At 39.6% G+C, this 19,840-nt stretch overlaps 1 protein-coding gene across 4 annotated transcripts in view; it reads right to left on the bottom strand.

Moving 5' to 3' along the window:
- ALDH1A2 (aldehyde dehydrogenase 1 family member A2) overlaps nt 1-19,840 on the bottom strand; it is a 93,983-nt gene that overhangs the window by 24,494 nt on the left and 49,649 nt on the right. For 2 of the 4 annotated variants that reach the window (XM_065872343.1, XM_065872345.1), the window contains 3 exons: nt 15,252-15,313; nt 13,124-13,252; nt 12,884-12,997 (listed from right to left, as the gene is read on the bottom strand). In XM_065872343.1, the coding sequence (XP_065728415.1) occupies nt 12,884-12,997; nt 13,124-13,252; nt 15,252-15,313 (305 nt within the window). The remainder of the gene's footprint in view (nt 1-12,883; nt 12,998-13,123; nt 13,253-15,251; nt 15,314-19,840) is intronic. The other 2 variants (XM_065872344.1, XM_065872346.1) reach the window with 2 other exon arrangements.

The following is a 19,840-nucleotide window of genomic DNA, read 5'->3' on the forward strand; positions in this document are numbered from 1 at the left end:
AGTAAATTTTAGAAAAAAGGAAAAGAAGTTGAGCTAGAATAGTGTCCATGACCTTTCAGAATTACATACGTTTGACCATGCTTTGAACAGAATATGTTCCACTGATATTATCCTTCCTAAGTATCCCCTTTGATATGTCATTCCTGATTTTAATGGCTCCCTCCTTCTATGGTACCGAGTACAGCCCCTTAGCAGCATAGCACTGTCATTTGAAGTATAAGCTCTGGGTATGATTCTCAGACCCACAACTTACTAGCACATGACTACGGGCAGGTAATTTAACCTCTCCTAGCCACACTTGCTCAACTGTGTATCTCCTAGAGCTACTGTAAAGATGTAGTGAGATGATATATGCAAAGCACTTAGCAGGTACCTGGCATACAGTAAGTGCTCAATCGATGTTGGCTATTAATATCCACAATTTTAAGCCTTATATACTTCTTTAAAAACATCCATTTTTAACAGCTTTATTGAGATATAATTCATATACCATAAAATCTACCTTTTGAACTTTAAAATTCAATTTTAGTATATTCAGACAATTGTGCAATCATCTCAATGATTACTAGTATCTAATTCCAGAACATTTCATATCTATTAGTAGTCATTCCCCAGTCTCCCCTTTTTCCTACCCCTGGAAACTACTAATCTACTTTCTGTCTACAGATCTGCCTATCCTTGAGACTTCATAGAAATAGGATCACACAACATGTGGCCTTTTGTGACTGGCTTCTTTCATTTAGCATGTTTTTAAGGTTCACCCATGTCAGCCTCTATTGGTACTTCCTTCTTTTCTGTGACTGAATAATATTCCACTGTATGGATATGGATACACCCACATTTTGCTTATCAACTCATCATTTGATGGCTATTTTGATTGTTTCCACTTTTGGGGAATTAGGAATAATATTTCTGTATGTTTCTGTGTGGTATTTGATTTTGTCAAATGCTTTTTTCCATGTCTATGGAGATGATGGTGTGGTTTTGTCCTTTATTCTATCCATATGGAATATTACATTGACTGATTTTTTGGATATTAAACTAACCTTCCATTCCTGGGATAAATCCCACTTGGTCATGGTATATAATCCTTTAAGTTGCTGATTTCTGTTTGCTAGTATTTTGTTGAGGATTCTTGCATCTATATTCATAAAGGATACTGGTGTGTAGTTTCCATGTGATGTCTTTGTCTGAAAGGTCTTCTACTATCTGGCCTCAATTTTTAAACTGAGAATTATTTTCAGTGGCTTGATTTTCAGAATATTACTTTCTAGTTCATCTGCCTCCCAACCTTTCTCCCCAACCCCTTCCCTATCCCTATTCTACTCCACTAAGACTTTCTGTACACTCCAGCCTCTAGTTGTTGACTAATTCTACTTCTTCTCTGTTCACTCCACTTACCCATATCTTACAAAACCTGTATCAAATCCCTCTTTCTCTTGAAGCCTTGACAGATCATCCAACTCACAGAGCTCTCTCATTTTTTAGAATGCTAATGACACATTACAAACTAACATTTGCTTGTTGCTTACAACTTATAAAACTCATTGTGCATTTAATTCTCACAACCCTGAGAAATGTGTGCTTACTATTAAGCAAATTTTGTACAGAATTAAGTGGTCCATAATTATATAGCTACAAAGTAAAAAACATTAAACCCTAAGCTATTAGTGACACTTTGAAGAAAGTGTTCCACTGATATATCACCTTCTAGCTCTGAGATTAAGCTTTTATTTCTCAAATTCAGTCTTTCCTCCTTCGTGTACCTAACAAATACTTATAATTCATGCTGACTACACATCAGATGCTACGCGGGGTAGTGAGAAGAATGACTAAAGGATAGACTCCAAAGAGAATGCAAACCACCACCATCCCAAAATCGGTATGTGTGACCAGAAACTGTAATCTTCAAAAATTAATGCTAAAAAATCACCACTAAACTGATAAGCAAATTATCTCACCCCAAAAGATGAGAAATTAGTGTTTTATAGGCAAATCTTGCATAGAAATGTTATCATTATTAGTATTAAAATAATTCTTTAAAAGATTAGAAATTAGTCATTTATGGGATTAAAATACTTTAAAAATATTCTACACTGAAGAAACCAATGACTTTTAAATCCAAACATCGTTAGGGTTGTATTCTTAAGACTTTAGTTGTATCAACAGAAGTATATAAATTTGTAACCTCATTGAGTATAATATATTCAATTTGAGACAATGATAAACTATGAGAATCGGTGACCTACCTGACACCTACCTAACCAAAGGCAATTTAGAATATCAGTGGTGATTATAGGAAACTTTTGAAATCCTCAAACTTACACAGCTCTAAAATTTCCCAAACTGAATGGAACACCTATTTCAATTGGTAATTTGATGCTTCTAAACATTAACAGAGCTTACTTTCAGGAGACCCAAAGAGCTGTGGGAAATAGAGACTCCACTCTTAAAGGGCACACAAACACATGTTCTGAGACCAAAGGCAGCAGCAGTAATTTGAAAGGAGCCTGGGTCATACCCACCTGCTGATCTTAGAGAGCCTACCAGAGAGGAAGGGGGCAACTGGGGCTCACCCTGGGGACACCAAACGCTGGCAACAACCATTTTGGGGAGCTCATTCTACCACAAGGGCACTGCTATTGGCAAGTGCCATTTTGGAATTCACCCTCTAGCTTATTAGCACCAAGACCTGGCCCTGCCCACCAACCAGTAACCACCAGTCCTGGGACACCCCAGTCCTAGCACATAGTGGTGCAGGGACACAGTCCCACCTACTAGCAGGGCTGTTGCCATAGGACACCTGAGCCCCAAGATGCCCTGGAACTGGCCCCAGCCACCAGAGGGCCCAGGACCCTGCTATACCCACCAGTGGGCCAGCACTAGCCCCAGGCCCCCAGGACCTTGCAGCCAGCTGTCGGGACTGGCCCAATCCATCAGTGGGCTGGCACTAGCCCCAGGACCCAGCCTCACTCACCAGTGGGTAGGTACCAGCTCTGGGATCCCTTGGGCCCAGCCACACCCAGCACTGGTCAAGACCCAGACCACTCACCAGCAGGCTGACACTAGCTCCGAGACTCCTGCCCCTGCAACCTGCCACCCCCTCCCCTGGGACCCAGCTCTGCCCACCAGTGGTCCAGCACTAGCCCCAGAACCTCTGAAGCTCTGCAGCAAGGTGCCCTGTGACCCAGTCCTGTCCACCAATGGGCCAGCACCAGGACCACAAATCCCAGGCCCTGTGTAGCCAGTTATGCCAGGACCTCACCCTGCCCACCAGCAGCCAGCAGCCTCCACATTAGGCAGAGCCTATCAACCAACCAGGCCAGGGGCCAGCCATGCCTACAAGTAGGCTAGCAGTAGTCAGCTCACCACAACAGAAGGACCCACAAAACCCAGACAGAGGGCCCCCTAGAGCAGGTAGCTCTGCTGAACAAAGGGGAATGTGCTGCTGGGTCCCAAAGGATGTCTCCTACATAAGGCCACTTTGCCAAGATCAGGAAACACAACATACCAAATACATAGAAATAAAAATAGGAAATTAGGCAAAATGAGGTGACAAGGAATATGTTCCAAATGAAAGAACAAGATAAAACACCAGAAGAACTAAGTGAACTGGAGGTAAGCAATCTACCCAATAAAGAGTTCAAGGTAATAATCATAAAGATGCTCAAAGAACTTAGAAGAAGAATAGATGAACACAATGAGAATTTTGACAAAGAGTTAGAAAATATAAAGAAGAACCAAACAGAGCTGACGAATACAACAACTGAAATAAAAAATACACTGGAGGGCATCAACAGTAGATTGTATGATACAGAGGAACAGATCAGTGAACTAGAAGACAGAGGAGGGGATATCACCCAAGCAAAAAAGAAAAAAGACTTTTTAAAAATAAGGACAGTTTAAGAGACCTCTGGGACATCATCAAATGTGCTGGTGGCCCCAGAAAAATAAAGAGAGAAAGGGGCAGAGAACATATTTGAAGACATAATAGCTGAAAAGTCCCCTAACCTGGGAAAGGAAGCACAGAGAGTCCCATACAGTATTAATGCAAAGAGGAACATACCAAGGCACATTGTAATTAAAATGACAAAAATTGAAGATAAAGAGAGAATATTAAAAACAGCAAAGGAAAAACAACTAGTTATATACAAGGGAATTCCCGTAAGACTATGAGCTGACTTTTCAGCACAAACTCTGCAGGCCAGAAGGGAGTGGCATGATATGTTTAAAATGATGACAGGAAAAAACCAAGAATACCCAGCAAGACTATCATTCATAGTTGAAAGGGAGATCAAGAGTCTTACCGACAAGTAAAAGCTAAAAGTGTTCAGTGGCACAAAACAGGCTTTATAAGAAATGTTAAAGGGACTTCTCTAGGCAGAAAAGAAAAGGCCGCAATTAGAAATATGAAAATTATGAGAGGGAAAAACCTCATTGGTAAAGGCAAATATACGATAAAGAGAGCAGATCAACCACTTATAAAGCTAGTAGGAAAATTAAAAGACAAAAGTAGTCAAATCATCTATATCCACAATAAGTAGTTAAGGGATACACAAAACAAAACTTATCAACCTGGTTTCTCTGATTCATATCTGCTAGTTCATATGCTTGCTGGTGAAGGCTAGGCCCAGCATTGGATGAAAGCTGCTAATTGGGAAAATCCTGAAAGGTCTCTAGAACTAAAGCTAGAGACCAGCCCGCTAAGTTATGTGATCAGGCTCAGGCAACTGCTAGACAACTTCATCAAGCAATTCCTAGGACTTTTCCAAAGCCTGTTGACTGGGACAAAATTCAAGCTGGCATGCAAATCTGATGAATCTGTTCATGACTATTATAATTAGCTCCAGATTGTTAAGGAAAATTCTGGTCTTCCTTCAAATGTTGATCCCACCTGGGGAGCCTCTAATTTTATGTTTATCAATAGGCTGAACCGGGACCTTTCCCTTCTGGTAAAAAGGACCAGGATGGAATGGGAAACTATGTCCACTTCAGATTTAGGTAATCTGGTAAACCAGCTCTCTCGCACTCTAGAGCAGTCACCTAAAGGGAAGACCAACAAAATTCTTAATCTTCAACTCCAGCAAATGAAGGTCCCTAAATGAAATTAAAACCGTCCTAAGTTTCTGCTATCTTTGCAAAACAGCCGGGACACTGGAAAAGAGATTGTTATAAATTCGAGCACTTCCGGCACCTTGAGGCCTCTAACCAGTTTTTCCATTGCTCTCCCAGTCCTCAAGGAAGTGGCTCTGAGGAACTACAGGGGATCTTCCCAATCCTCCCTCTTAACCATCTTAGGGAAATGTTTCTCCAGATTGAGGCTGAATCTCCTCCAGTCCTAACTGACACCAAAGCCAACACACCCGGTGCCCAACTCTGCTACTATAAAGCAGCCCCTGCCTCGGAGTACTGAACAGTTCAAATATCTGAACCACAAGAGGTTCCTGTCTTTGAACCTATACCCTTTTGTTTAGACCCTTTGAGAAATACATACTCTTTTCTCCTTAGTTCCTCCACCCCTATCCATTTTTAGCTAAGACTTCTCAGGGAAGTATCATGCCAGAATTTCTTTCTCCCAAAACAGGAGAAAAATTCATTACTGCCACTGCCCATTTGGTGAAAGCCACCAAGAAAACTATTATGGGATCCCCTTTAACCATCTTTGTACCTCATGCAGTGAAAGCTCACCTGAATTCTCATCATATTCAACAATTCTCAGTCAGCTGCCTCACCTCCTCTGAAGTCTTTTTGTTAACTGCTCCTCACATCACTCTTTTACAGAGTGACGGTAACCCTGCTACTCTTCTCCCCTCTGTCACTGATGAAGTCCCTCATGACTGCTTAACGCTGATAGATCACCTCGCGACTCCTTGAGATGATCTGCAGGAAAATGCTTTGGGTAACACTGATTTCTCATGGTTCACTGATGGTTTCTATTTAAAAAGTAACAATGACAAATACTGTGCTGGACATGCTATTACAACTCCTTTTACTGTTGTTGAAGCAGCATCTTTACTTATGGCTACTTTGGCGTAACAGGCTGAATTATGTGCTCTTACATAGGCTTGTACTTCAGCCAAGGACAAAAGTGCCACTGATAGTAGATGTGCTTTCAGAGTAGCTCATACTTTTGGAATGTTGTGGAAGCAGTATGGCTTCCTTACTTGTAGTGGAAATAAAATTTAAAATGGCCCTTATATTCAGGAATTGCTAGATGCAATACTTTCATCTGCTGCTTTAGCTATTATTAAGATTCTAAAGTTGACTTTCTGGAAGCTAAAAGAAATCACCTTGTTGACATTTCCACAAGGAATGCTGTCCTTAAAGGAACCAACAACAGCCAAACCTCTGGCATGGTCCGAAGAGATATTTCCCCAAATTATAACTTAGAAAAACTGGTTAGAGAAGCCGAACACAATTGGCCTCAGAGAAGGAAAAACAAGACTGGAAGTTCAACAATTCTTGGTTTGACAAAAAGAGAAAGCTCTGGTTTGGACCAAATAACAACTCAGTCCTAGCAGTGATTCTAGAATTCCCAATCCTAACCACTGTACATACATTAAACCATTGGTCTACTGACATAATGATAGCATTCATGAAGCAATATTGGTGAAGAAACATTAAGAAGACTGCAAGAAGTTCCTACCTCACCTATCCCACGCGTCTGAAATATAACCCAGAGAAGCCTGTTTGCACTGCTCCCGGACATTTCAAACTGCCTAATAACCATTTGAGGTCTGGAAAAAGCATTTCATACAACTTCCTCTGTCTCATGAATATAAATATGTTTCAGTCCTGGTCTGCCTGTTTTCACACTGGGCTGAAGGCATCTCTTGCAGACAGGCTACTGCCTCTTCTGTGGCTGAAGTCCCTTTGAAAAAGATTATCCCTACCTGGGTAACTCCTCTTGAACTTCATAGTGATCAAGGAACTCATCTTACTAGTCAGTACTTTGACAACTGTGCACTGTTTGGCCAGTTTTACAACGCTTTCACCATGTGTACCACTGTTAGCCCTCTAGTTTAGTCAAATGCACTAATGATATTATTAAGACTCAAACAGCAAATTTGTAGAGTCCCTAAAAACACCTTGGCCAAAAGCATTGCCATAGGTCCTTCTAAATCTTAGATCCATCCCTTTTGGAACTCATAAACTCTCATACTTTGAAACAGTCATAGAATACCCAATGAACTTGGCTCCTGCCCCTTTTGACTCACTGATACGAGAGATACTGCAATATTGCAAAGGCCTAACTGCTTCTATTAAAAATAACCATGTTTTGTTAGAGCAATCTTTTTTACAGTGTGCTCTTGGGAGACAAAGACGTTCAGCATCACACCTTACACCCTGGAGATTTTATCTAATTGGAAAAGACCTCCAGAAAGACTTTCTCCAACCTTGCTGGAAAGATCCCCTATCTGGTACTGCTAACCAACCCCTGTGCCACTGAACTCCAGGGAATAGACTTGTGGATTCACGTGATACACTAAAAGAAAGCACCAAACCCTGACTGGACCTGCACATCATCTGGGGACCTGAAAGTAAAAATTTTCTAGAATTGAAGCAGACCACACCTGATGAGATAGCTTTCTCAAGATAATCTGAACCAGTCCTGTTGGAAGCTTGCCTGCCAGACCTTTAATGATGACATAACACTTCAGAAGATCTCCTATGCCTACGATCTTGATAACACATGGATTTTACACAAAAAGTGCCTGAGAGTTCTCCCTCCTATCCCTCCTTGTTACTAGAATGTGACCTCAATACGTTTTCAATCCGTGTACTTTCCCTCTGACATGGGAAACTACACCCAAGGTCCTTCCGGGCATGGAGAGACAAAAAGCTGCTGAAACCAGAAAACTGGACTCTTGATCAGCAATGCTTTCAGAGAAAGCTCTTGATCAAAAGGGGGAAGTGTAAAAATTAATAAACAGAAACCTCAATTAAGATAGAGTTGGGAGACCAGAAAGGGGAGCTCTAACACCTATGACAAGAGTAGAGCCTAACAGGAAAAAGAAAGACTTCCTCTTCTTGCCTGGCAAGAGCTCATCCAATTAGAGGAGACTGTCACAACCTCAGCCAATGAAAAGCCACTATACTTCAAACTGTCAATTTCTCCAATGGACTCGGTTTACCATAGCCCTCGAATTTCCCTTTCCCTTCTTTAAGAGTCCTCTCCTTGCTGTGGAAGGACTTGCATGTGGTTTGCCATGGTTGCAGACCCCAAACTGCAATTCTTTGCTGATTCTGAATAAACCCATTTTGGCTGTAGGAATAACTGGCAGTCTATTTGTCAAAAACTGTCACTGGACTTGCCCTCTCATGGTAAACTAGAAAGGTACAAGAAATTGCTTTCTTTACATGAGATATCAGGCAGTATGGGACTGTGATTCTAGAGATAAAAGAAACAAACAAGGGAAGACCTTTCTGCCAAAAGACTTTCTAGATTGCAGCATGGGATGGGGAGACCAAAGTAGAACACGGTGGTCTCACTGAATTGATGAAATAGATCAGAGTTTAGAGAGGATAAGGTGGTTAAAATGTGAGGGGCTTAGTACCAGAGGGAGACAATGCAGTCAAGAAACCTTATGGGGGTCCCACCAAGTCTTTGGCTGAAGGCTAAACTGGGTATACATATGGTGAAACTCCACAAGACTGGATAAAGAACAAAGACCAGGTAATTATGCTGAATAATCCCCAGAGCTCATACAGAGTTGGGGACATGTGAGTTCTGACTAGCCAGAGTGGAAAGACCTAGCTGAACACTGAGAATATTCAGTAGAAACTCCAGAAGGATCCCAACTTAGTAATCTTAAAACAGTTTAGTATCTTAGTAAAAGATAAGCTAGTACTTAACAAAGCTTAAAATTAAGTGTCAAAAGGGTCAAGCTGTACTGCAAGCGACTTAACCACTTTACAGAAGAAAGTCCAGCACTCTTTAAAGAAAGAAAACAAAATCCACATGTTCAATAAGGTAATGGTCACAATGTTCAGCAACCTTTCAAAAATTAACAGACATGAAAAAAGCATATATATTTGAAAAATAACTGCCAAAGTTTTCCAAATTTGATGAAAATATAAACTCACAGATCCAAGAATTTCCAATGAACCTCAAATGGGAAGAAAAACAAAGAAAACTACACAGAAGCACATCATAATCAAATTGTTGAAGATCAGTAAAAAGAAAACTTTTTAAAGCCCCCAGAGAAAAAAAGTTATATACAGTAAAACAAAGATAAGAATGACTGCTAACTTCTTATCAGAAACAGAGCAAGTCATAATAAAACAGAATGACATCTTTCAAGTGTTGAAAGTAAAATAAAATAAAATAAAAACTGTTGAATCCGAATTTTATATTCAGGAAAAAGTCATAAAAAATGAAAACAAAATAAAGACATTTTCAGACAAACAGAAGCTGAGAGAATTTTTCACTAACGAACTGGCACTATAAGAAATGTTAAAGAAAGATCTTTATATAGAAGGAAAATGATATCAGAAAGAAACATGGACCAAAAAAAACCAAAAAACAACAAAAAAAGAAGAGGGTCAGAAAAGGCAAGTATGTGAGTAAATGTAAAATAATTTTGTCTTCTCATTTAAAACATTTTTTGAAAAGATAGTTGAATTTTTAAAACAAAAAGTGTAGCAATGTACTATGGGCTATATAACATACATCAGTAGTGAATTATAGAACAACAGTAGCATGAAGGATGGGATGAGAAATAGAAGAATTCTGTTGTACTGTTATTACATTATATATGAAGTAACATAATACTTTTAAATAATAGACTGTGATTAAGATGCATGTTGCAATTACTAAAGCAAGCACTTTAAAAAGAGGCTTAGCTGGGGCACCCCTGGTGGCGCAGCGGTTGGGAATCCACCTGTCAATGCGGGGGACACAGGTTCGAGCCCTGGTCCGGGGAGATCCCACGTGCCGCGGAGCAACTAAGCCTGTGAGCCACAACTACTGAGCCTGCACTCTAGAGCCCATGAGCCACAACTACTAAGCCCATGCACCACAACTACTGAGCCTGTCCTCTGGAGCCCGTGAGCCACAACTACTGAGCCCACGTGCCACAACTACTGAGGCCCACACGCCTAGAGCCCGTGTTCCGCAACAAGAGAAGCCCTGCAATGAGAAGCCTGCGCACCGCAACGGAGTGGCACCCGCTCACCGCAACTAGAGAAAAGCCTGCACACAGCAATGAAGACACAACACAGCCAAAAATAAAAATAAATAAATTTATATAAAAAAAGAGGCTTAGCTAATAATCCAAAATAAAAGATAAAATGGAGTACTAAATTCATCCAAAATAAGGCAAAAACAGAGGAGAAAAAGAACAAAAAGCAAATGGGACAAGTAGAAAATAAAATCAAAATGGGAGATTCAAACCCAATCATATCAAAAATTCATTAAATACTGAACAACAACCCCCTCACCAAAAAAAAATCAGGCACAGGAGAGTACATATTGTATCAGTCCATTTATATGAACTAACAGAATAAGAAAAATTAATAAAAAGGGTCAGTGGTTGCCTGGGGCCAAAGGTATGACAAATCTTTTTAGGGTATGGAAATATTCTATATCTTAATTTGGGTGATGGTTACCTGACCGTGTACATTTGGTACTTAAATGGGTGCATTTTACTGTGTGTAAATTATACTTCAATAAAGTCTCTTTAAAAGTTTAAAGAACTTTTTAAATGGCAAAACAGAGATTTAAACCCAGGCAACTTGGAAACAAGCATTTATGTTCTTAATGATTCACTATGTCACTTCTTGTCTGGCCTGAAAGATTAAGTCATCATTTCCATACAACTTTCCAATACACGGTACTGTGACTTAAAAAAAAAAGTGCTCAGTTTTTAAACTGAAATATCCTTGGAACAAAAAGTTAAATCCCCAGAAATTAATTTATCAAGAAAAGCCTAACACGTAAATGATGATATCAGTGATGAATATTATAGGACAAATAGATGAAGAGCTTTATATTATGTTCCTAGATGAGTAGTCAATCTTCTAGAGGGAGCACTTATCCCTCAATTTAATATAGACAGGTAATATGACACCAATCAAAATTCCAATAAGAGTTTTGTAGAGGAAGGTAAGATACTTGGAAAACTAATTTGATATTTTATCTGAAAGAATGGGAAAGAATAGCCAAAGGGTTATGAAAAACCAAATAAGAGGGCACCTTGCCTACCATATTACAACACATCTTTTAAAACCTAATAATTAAAGCAACCTGGTACTAGTGAAAATACTGAGGACTGATGATACAGAGATGGCAACATAGGTTGTTCCAGACTTTGCTTCCCTTCACGAGAAGCATAACTATTAAAAATAACAAGACATCACTGAGAGAATCCTAGAACACAAGGTTAAGCCTGAAGCACTCCCCTGCACCACAGAGACCCAGACAGACTCCACTAGAAGGGTTATGAAAAGCGGCCTACACTGTGACCGCATTGCCCCTCCCCCAGGCCATTACAGCACCATGTGGAGAGATCTCTCTTGACCCTCTGGTTCCTCCAGTGGGAAAAGAGAAGCCAGAATTGTGAGTTAATTTGTGGGAGCTACTACTCTGATCTCGTACCACAGGGATTGCAGGGGACTCTGCGGAGCTCAAGCACTGGGAACGTGACTGTGACAGTGAAGGGGGTAGGGGCTTGCAGCACACAAATCTTGGCAGACTGAATTCCTACCTGCGGTGACCAAGCAGTAATCCCAACCAGTGACTTTGCTCATCTGCAGAACCAAACTGGGGGCACACTCTGATCAGGGAACACAGAGGGTTGCAGATCTGCCTGATTCAGCTACTCAAATAAGGACTTTTGCTAGCCCTAGAGCCCAGTTTGCCCTGCCCAGACAAGGAGCTGAATCACGGCACCACCCACTGTAGAGTGTCTTCCGGCCCCATATGACCAGAAGGGCTGATAACTCGTGAAAGCTGTGTGGCTCGGTAGTGCTTGAGCCAAGAGGCAGGCAAGCAGAGCTGACTGCCCCCAGAGCAAAGCCAGTACAGGACATGGAGTGCTGGCCTGTAGCCTTGTTCAGCTTATACATTACCTATGGCTACTTCGTGCTCCAGGGGCAGAGTTAAGTAGTTGCAGCAGAGACCATATTGCCGGCAAAGTCTACAGTATTTGCCATCTGGCCTTTTACAGAAAAAGTTTGCTGACCTCTACTCTATACCACCCTTTATGGCTCATGGCCATAGTAAGCCGCAAACTGCATCTACAGGATTTGGTGATATAATAAGACCAGAGATTAATTTAGATCTCCAGTTCTTTTTATTTTTTTTTTTAAGATTTTTTTGATGTGGACCATTTTTAAAGTCTTTATTGAATTTGTTACAATTCTGCTTCTATTTTATGTCCACGAGGCATGTGGGATCTCAGCTCCCCAACCAGGGATCAAACCCGCACCCCCCTGCATTGGAAGGTGAAGTCTTAACCACTGGACTGCCAGGGAAGTCCCTAGATCTCCAGTTCTTATCTTATGATCTTGATTTAAGAAAGTGTTCAGAATCCCAGCTTCTGGGACACTTTTGTGGGACAGTTTGTTAGTTTGTTTTTGCCTCTGATATGTGTTCCTTTTATTTCAAAATATAATAGGGTTTTGTTTGTTTTTCTGGGACTGGTCTCACACAAACGGCATACAAAAAAACCTCAGAGATCTGTGGCATCAAATAGTCAATGTACACCTTTACTTTGACATTCATCAGTCTTCCAGCTATGATACCAATGCTGCTCCTTGAGACCTTGGGTATTCACTGCTCTTTAGGTGTTCAGCCTATGGGTAACATTTTCAATTTTCTCTTAAACCCTCTACTCATTTGCAGAACTGTTCTTCAAGCTATGGTTTCTCAGGCACCTACCTCAGTAGACCCTGTGAACGCAATCTTGTCTATGCCAACGTGAGAAGCTATTGCTGCCCCGGCCGTTGGCCCGTATCCTGGCAAAATATTGATGACTCCCGGTGGAAAGCCAGCCTAACAAAACAGAATTGGAGGAAACGTGGCTTGTGAAAGCTGATGAAGCACGTTAAATCGGATATGCTCCAGTAGGCCCCAACTGTAAGGAGAGTGGGAGCCACTCCTGAAGTCAGTTTCTCTTACCTCCTTGATGAGGGCTCCCATGTAGAGCGCGCTGAGTGGTGTTTGTTCTGCTGGTTTAATAACTACTGTATTGCCACAGCACAGAGCTGGAGCAATTTTCCAGGCAAACATCAGCAGGGGGAAGTTCCACTGAAAGGCAAAAACTCAAGGTTGATAGATGAACAATATTCCTCCATTACTTTGTTTTCAAGCTGTGACTTCTCAGATGTCTCAGACTAGTCCTCAACATAAATCTTCTCCCACCAGAGTATAGATGTTTGGATTTTTTAATTACTTCATTAAGAACAGAATAGGATTAACCGTGAAAATCTCTCCTGTTCTCTCTGGTCAGCAAATTACTATTTCCAGCTACGCACAAAAAGAAATCTCATGGTAAAAAGGGAGTCTTTGTTTCTTCTTTGTTTTGTTTTGGTTTTTCATTGGTGTTACTTTATATGTTTTTAAAATTAGCCTTTGGTTCCAGTAAGTTCTTGTGTATGAAAACTTTTTCTTGCATTTGTGATTTTTACACCAGGATTTCAGACTGGTACGAAAGCTCTTCAGCGTGGAAGAACTAGAAGTCAGTGTATATTTCCAGGCAGCACCTTTTTCTTTACCTACATGTATTGTCACAAAACAAATGATTACAAAAAATAAAGTGCATCTACTGATGAGTATGCAAAAGTTTTAGTTTGTCTCTTTGACACTGCAAAAAAAAGCTAATGGAGACTAAAAAATATATGTGAGTATCTGAGTCTGCAGCCTAAAATGGTTTAAACTGATTTTAAAAGGATATTAAGCTTGTATTGTTATAAGTGCAGGCATGAGCCTCAGTACTATCAGGTGTCGTTGATAATTTCATTAAGAAAGAAAACAAAAATCCTGGTCCCCTGGCTTCAGCCCCTGACCACAATGTGTTTCTGCCTGAAGCATCTCAGCTGCCATCCTTGAAAGATTCTCACTGGCCCTGGCAAGCTTGCAAAAATATACAAGTGTCTTGCCTTCACCAAACACCCAATTTCTTTTCCCCTTAGTTGTTTATAAACTTGGGAGTACACAGTGATGTTTTAATTCCATCTACAGTATATAAATCTTGGAGTGCAGTAATTGAGCCGAGCTGGCTGACAAGCGGCTCTTGTCCTGTCAGTGAAAGCTGCAGCTCCAAGAGTCTGGGGAAGGGCAGGAAAAGCAGGTTTGAGTTCCTGCAATTAAGGTGACAGACCTCAACCCTGCTCTGAGCTGAGTAGGATTTCCCTGGGTGGTTTAGGAGCAGAAGAAGTTAAATCAAATCTCTCATCTTCCCTTTTCATTCTCTAATAAATCTCACAGTAACCTAGAGCTTATGGACCACTAAAATAATATATTAATACTTCTCAAAAATCTTTGGTTTCCAAAGCCAAAGATTATCTTGAATTGTTCTCCTATATTTTGAGGAGAGAAAACTTCTTGCCTATACTGTAAGAATTTAAATTGAGCCTCCCCTGAAACCCTTGCCAGAACGATTAGCTAGAATCTTCTGTTGGCAGATTCGATGATGTTTTGTATAGTGCCAAGGCTGTGTATGAGACAGAGAGAAAAAAAAATGTTTAATGTTCCAATCCAAACACTAAGCACTACATATATTTCCCTGTACAAGATACACAACAGCCCGGCATGGTTTCAATTATGACTGTGACGTTAATTGTACTGCTGTGTCTTCTGTAGAGTCTTCTATCTAGATTCTTATGAAAAGAAACAGTGGGAAAGAATGGGATTAAAAGACCATATAAAACAATATGCCTGGAAAAATGGTGAGTCACAGTTCTAAAAAATAAACAAGCAAATATAACAAAGTATTAATTTTCCATAAGCAGAATGGACATCCATAACCAAGGGCAGGTTATTAATACACTAGACTTTGCTTTGCTTATTTTAATCATGAGAATTCCATGACTTGAGAACTCAACTCCTGGTAACAAAGCTGAAACCCTATTAACCTGTTCAAATAAGCATTTGCAGGGAGGCTGTTAAAGATATGTCAACAACATGAACTCAGTTTTTTTTTCCCCCAGTAATGGAAAACACACATTGCTGAGGTCCATGTTTTATGTATCTTTAAGAGAACTGGTTCAAATGAAAATAAATACGAGGCGTGAGGAGATACACTCACTGGGATGATCTGTCCACACACTCCAACAGGTTCGTGTCTTGTAAAGGTAAAATAGTCTCCATCTGAAAGAAACGAGCACCGTCACTACCACAGAGTTCAGACTAGAAGAAAAACTGCAGAGGGAGAACTTGGGTGGCAGCAAAAAGCAGAAATAAAGTTGAGAAAACTTTTTTTTCCATGGTTCCTACTCAACTATGTATGAAAGCTGGTAGAAGAGCTGTCACTTGGCAAAGGGTTTCTCCAGATATGGTCCCCAGACACCCAAACAGAGTACTGGTAAGAGGCCCTCAAAGGCAAAATAAAAGACAAGTTTATGACACTAGATGCAGTCCTGGGGGTGAAGGGTGGGGCAGGGACAGGGGCAGGCGGGCCAGGGAACTGGAAAATATTAAATATTATATTAAATATTAAAATGATATTTATATATAGAACAGTTGAGTTAAAAACTGAGATACCTCAAAATTTTAAATAGTTTTCTGAAAGTACTAAAAAAAAGAAACTAAGTAAAATGCTATTGGATAAATTTAAAATGCTAGGCAACTGGAAAAGGTGAGGTGTAAAAGTAGGATCTATTTCATAACTCAATCCTGGTGTCCAAATGCACTTCCAGGCACTGGGGGAACCCAGGCACGTCTAGGTCTATTTCAAGAAGGCAAAAGTTCACTTCAAAGAAGATTACATCGATAACCCAAAGCCTCCACCCTCAAACCAGCCATGGAAATGAGGACAATTTAATAAGCAATGGGAAATTGGAATAAATACCCAGGAAATCCAAACCAAATTCTTCTTTAGGAAAGTACCATTATGTTTATCTGAATTATTTTAAGTGGCTAATTGAGCCACTTAAGCCAAAGAATGGCTTGTTTTTCTTAGCATAAAGCTTTCCATTTCTGATGTTGGGTCTTTGTTTTTCCCTCAGTTGCCAACCCTTTGGCTGCTTCACTGATACTTGTTTTCTCTCTCAAAAGCGATTCACTAGGGAAAGTGAAGACCCTCAGTTAATACTCAGGAAGAGCATTACTATTAGGGATGGGAATGAAAGGGGGGACAGGAGGAGATGCTAATTCTTCCTAGAATTAACAGCTATCTGTTGCTGGTACATCTTTTCGAAGAACTTTTTCTTCCCACATACATTAGCATCATTTTATCCCTCTCTTTTTTTTAAAAAAAAATACAAATGGGGTCATATTATTCACAGTCTCCTATACTTTGGTTTTTCCCACTTTTTTCATATAAATCTAACACATTTTTTAAGCTGCTGAATGTTATTCCACTGGCTCAATAAACAATGGTACCACTGTAAACTGTCCTGAAGGACGACAGAGGTTGCTTTCAGTTCAAGCTATTATAAATAATGCTGTAACACTATCATTTTATATCTCTCTGTGTATCTGTGAAATTTCATGGTCAGAGTGTACATGCATTTCACATTTTGATCAATATTGCCAAATCACTCTTCAGAAAAATTACACAATTCATAATTCCAAAACAACATGTTTTTTTCCCTACCCTTCAACACTGGGGTTTTTCAAACATTTTAATTTTGGTCAACCTGATAGGTAAGAAAATGACAACCTGTTTTGATGATATACGGATTGAATATTTTTTCATGTTTAATGGTCATTTAAAATTTTTTTCTTCAGGTTTATACCCTTTCTCATTTTTCTACTAGGTTATTCTTTTTTAACCATTTAGAGGACTCTGTGTATATTAAGAAAATTAGGCCTTTGTCATGTGTATATGCAAAGTTTTACCCTAGTCTGCTACTTGTCTCCTAATTTTGTTTCATGTATATTACTTTAAATGGAAGAATTTAGGAAGTAGGTAAGCTCAGCAACTGTAGGAAGGAAATTACTTTAGAATGTATCTCCACTACAACAGAAAAAATAGCCAAAACGTGGAAACTGTCCACAGGATGACAATAAGAAGTCTGAGTAATATTTTAAAAATCAAGTTTAACTATCTCAGCTTTGTATGCAGACAATTCAAGAACTTTCATAGGTATCTTTGTTTACAATAGTGCAAGTTACCACCCTTCTTCAATTTATAAATCTCTGAAAAAGCTTTTTCCTATTAATAAGTTTTAATGTTTCACATTTTTTTCCCAGAAGATATAAATGCAATATTAGGCTCCTCTTCCTGGGAAGGTTTTTCACGGGGAGCAAAAACACTGATCAATAGGCTAGAGAGTTTCACATGCACAGAAACCCTTCTCAAGTAAACTCCGTAATCTGGCTAAGGTGATGGATTCGGGTATTAATCAAAGACCATAGAAAGAGAGTATAATGTCAAGATGGAGTACAAATGACCTGAGAAAAAAATGGGAATATGAAGAACCACACAGGTGTTTATTTTAGCAGCACTAGAATGGTTCAGAGAGAATTCACAGGGCACTTGCACAAGCACAGCATTGTAATTCATGAAGCGTCTCCCCCCTCTACATTCTAAATGCTGAAGAATTTAGTTGTATTACTTTTATAATTTTGAAAGTTACTGAAGAAATGAAAGAGAAGAAAAAATATAGGAAAATCTTAAAAAGCTGACCTCATAAGGAATTGAACTCGACTCCATACTTGATCCCAAGAGAAACTTGAGTTATGGGGAATGAAAACTTTCTTGGATAAACTGTTCACAGATTTGACAATGGCTGGCACAGCGAAAGAAATCGAAGAATCTTCCATCTAAGTTCCTCTAAGCAGTAGATAAATAAAGGGTACTTTGGTGCTTGAGCTCTTCCCAAAACACCGCTGAGTGAAAGAGATAAAGAAAGGGTCCCAGACCTTGTACTCAGTCCGTATCCTCATCTGGTTAGTGGAAGAGGATTCTGAACACCCCTAGTCTGAACAGGGTGCCCAGAACACACGAGAACTATACCTCCTACGTGCACCCTTGGCCGGGGCTGGAGGCACCTCAGAGGTCCCACACAGCTACTATGACCCTGCTCTGGATCTCACCAAGCTTCTAGGCTAAGGTTACCCAAAGGCCAATCACTTAAGAGCCACCTTCTTAATTTTAGCCATGTTCAAGTATCACTTACCCTATTACTTATAATTTCTTAAATTAACTCATCTTTTAAAAGCTATTTGTTAGCCTCACCTTAGGGAAAATCTATGAAATAACAGATTTCATAAGTTAGCAATATTTTCTTCTAATATTCTTCAAACCTAATAAATTAAAATAAAACATGCTTACTGCATTACTGTAAAGAATCATCTTTAATTTTTATTTTTTATTGAAGTATAGTTGATTTATGTTTCAGGTATACAGCAAAGTGATTCAGTTATAAATATATATATATTCTTTTTGAGATTCTTTCCCATTATAGGTTATTACAAGATATTGAATATAGTTCCCTGTGCTATACAGTAGATCCTTGTTGTTTGTCTATTTTATATATAGTAGTCTGTATCTGTTAATCCCAAATTCCAAATTTATCCCTCCCCCACCTTTCCCCTTTGGTATGTTTTCTATGTCTGTGAGTCTATTTCTGTTTTGTAAATAAGTTCATTTTTTTAAGATTCTACATATAAGTGATATCATATGATATTTGCCTTTCTCTATCTGATTTACTTCACTTAGTACGATAATCTCTAGGCCCATCCACATTGGTGCAAATGGCATTCTCTTTCTTTATATGGCTGAGTAATATTCCATTGTGTATATACACACACACGTGTGTGTGTGTGTGTGTGTGTGTGTGTGTGTGTATATATATATATATATATATATATATATATATATATATCTCACATCTTCTTTATCCATTCATCTGTCGATGGACATTTAGATTGCTTCCACGTCTTGGCTATTGTGAATAGTGCTGCTATGAACACTGGGTGCATGATTCTTTCTGAGTTAGAGTTTCCTCCGGACCTATGCCCAGGAGTAGGATTGCTGGATCATATGATAGCTCTATTTTTAGTTTTTTGAGGAACCTTCATACTGTTCTCCATAGTGGCTGCACCAATTTACATTCCCACCAACAGTGTAGGAGGGTTCCCTTTTCTCCACACCCTCTCCAGCACTTACTGCTTGTAGACTTTTTGATGATGGTCATTCTGACCGGGGTGAGGTGATACCTCATTGTGGTTCCGATTTGCATTTCTATAGAATCATCTTGCAGGCTACTGGTGCCACATGGTATGCCATATTGCGCTTCTCAAATTTAAATGTGTACACAAAGCACCTAGAGTTCTTGTTAAAACGCAGATTATGAATCTGTAAATCTAGGGTGGGGCCTAAGAGTCGGCATTTCTATAAACTCCCAGATTGTGCCAATGCTTCTGATCCACAGACCACACTCCAAGTAGTGAGGTCCAGAGGAACCAAGCAGGTAAAGGGTAGCCCATGTGTATTGTGATGACCTACAGCTGCTGACTTCATTTCTATTTACTTTTTGCCTCTCTGATAACTAATTTGCCCGAAAGGAGTTTGAAGTGTAGGAGAATCTAAACAATGCTTTTAACACTTCTAAAATAGGAAGATAAGAACAAAAACATATATACTTCTACAGAACCTTACAAAATATTTTTACATTCTTGCCTCATTCCATGGTCAAAACAACACTATGGAAAATTAGGGCAAGTACT

The sequence above is a fragment of the Phocoena phocoena genome, chromosome 2, assembly GCF_963924675.1.
Source record: "Phocoena phocoena chromosome 2, mPhoPho1.1, whole genome shotgun sequence".
Taxonomy (NCBI): domain Eukaryota; kingdom Metazoa; phylum Chordata; class Mammalia; order Artiodactyla; family Phocoenidae; genus Phocoena; species Phocoena phocoena.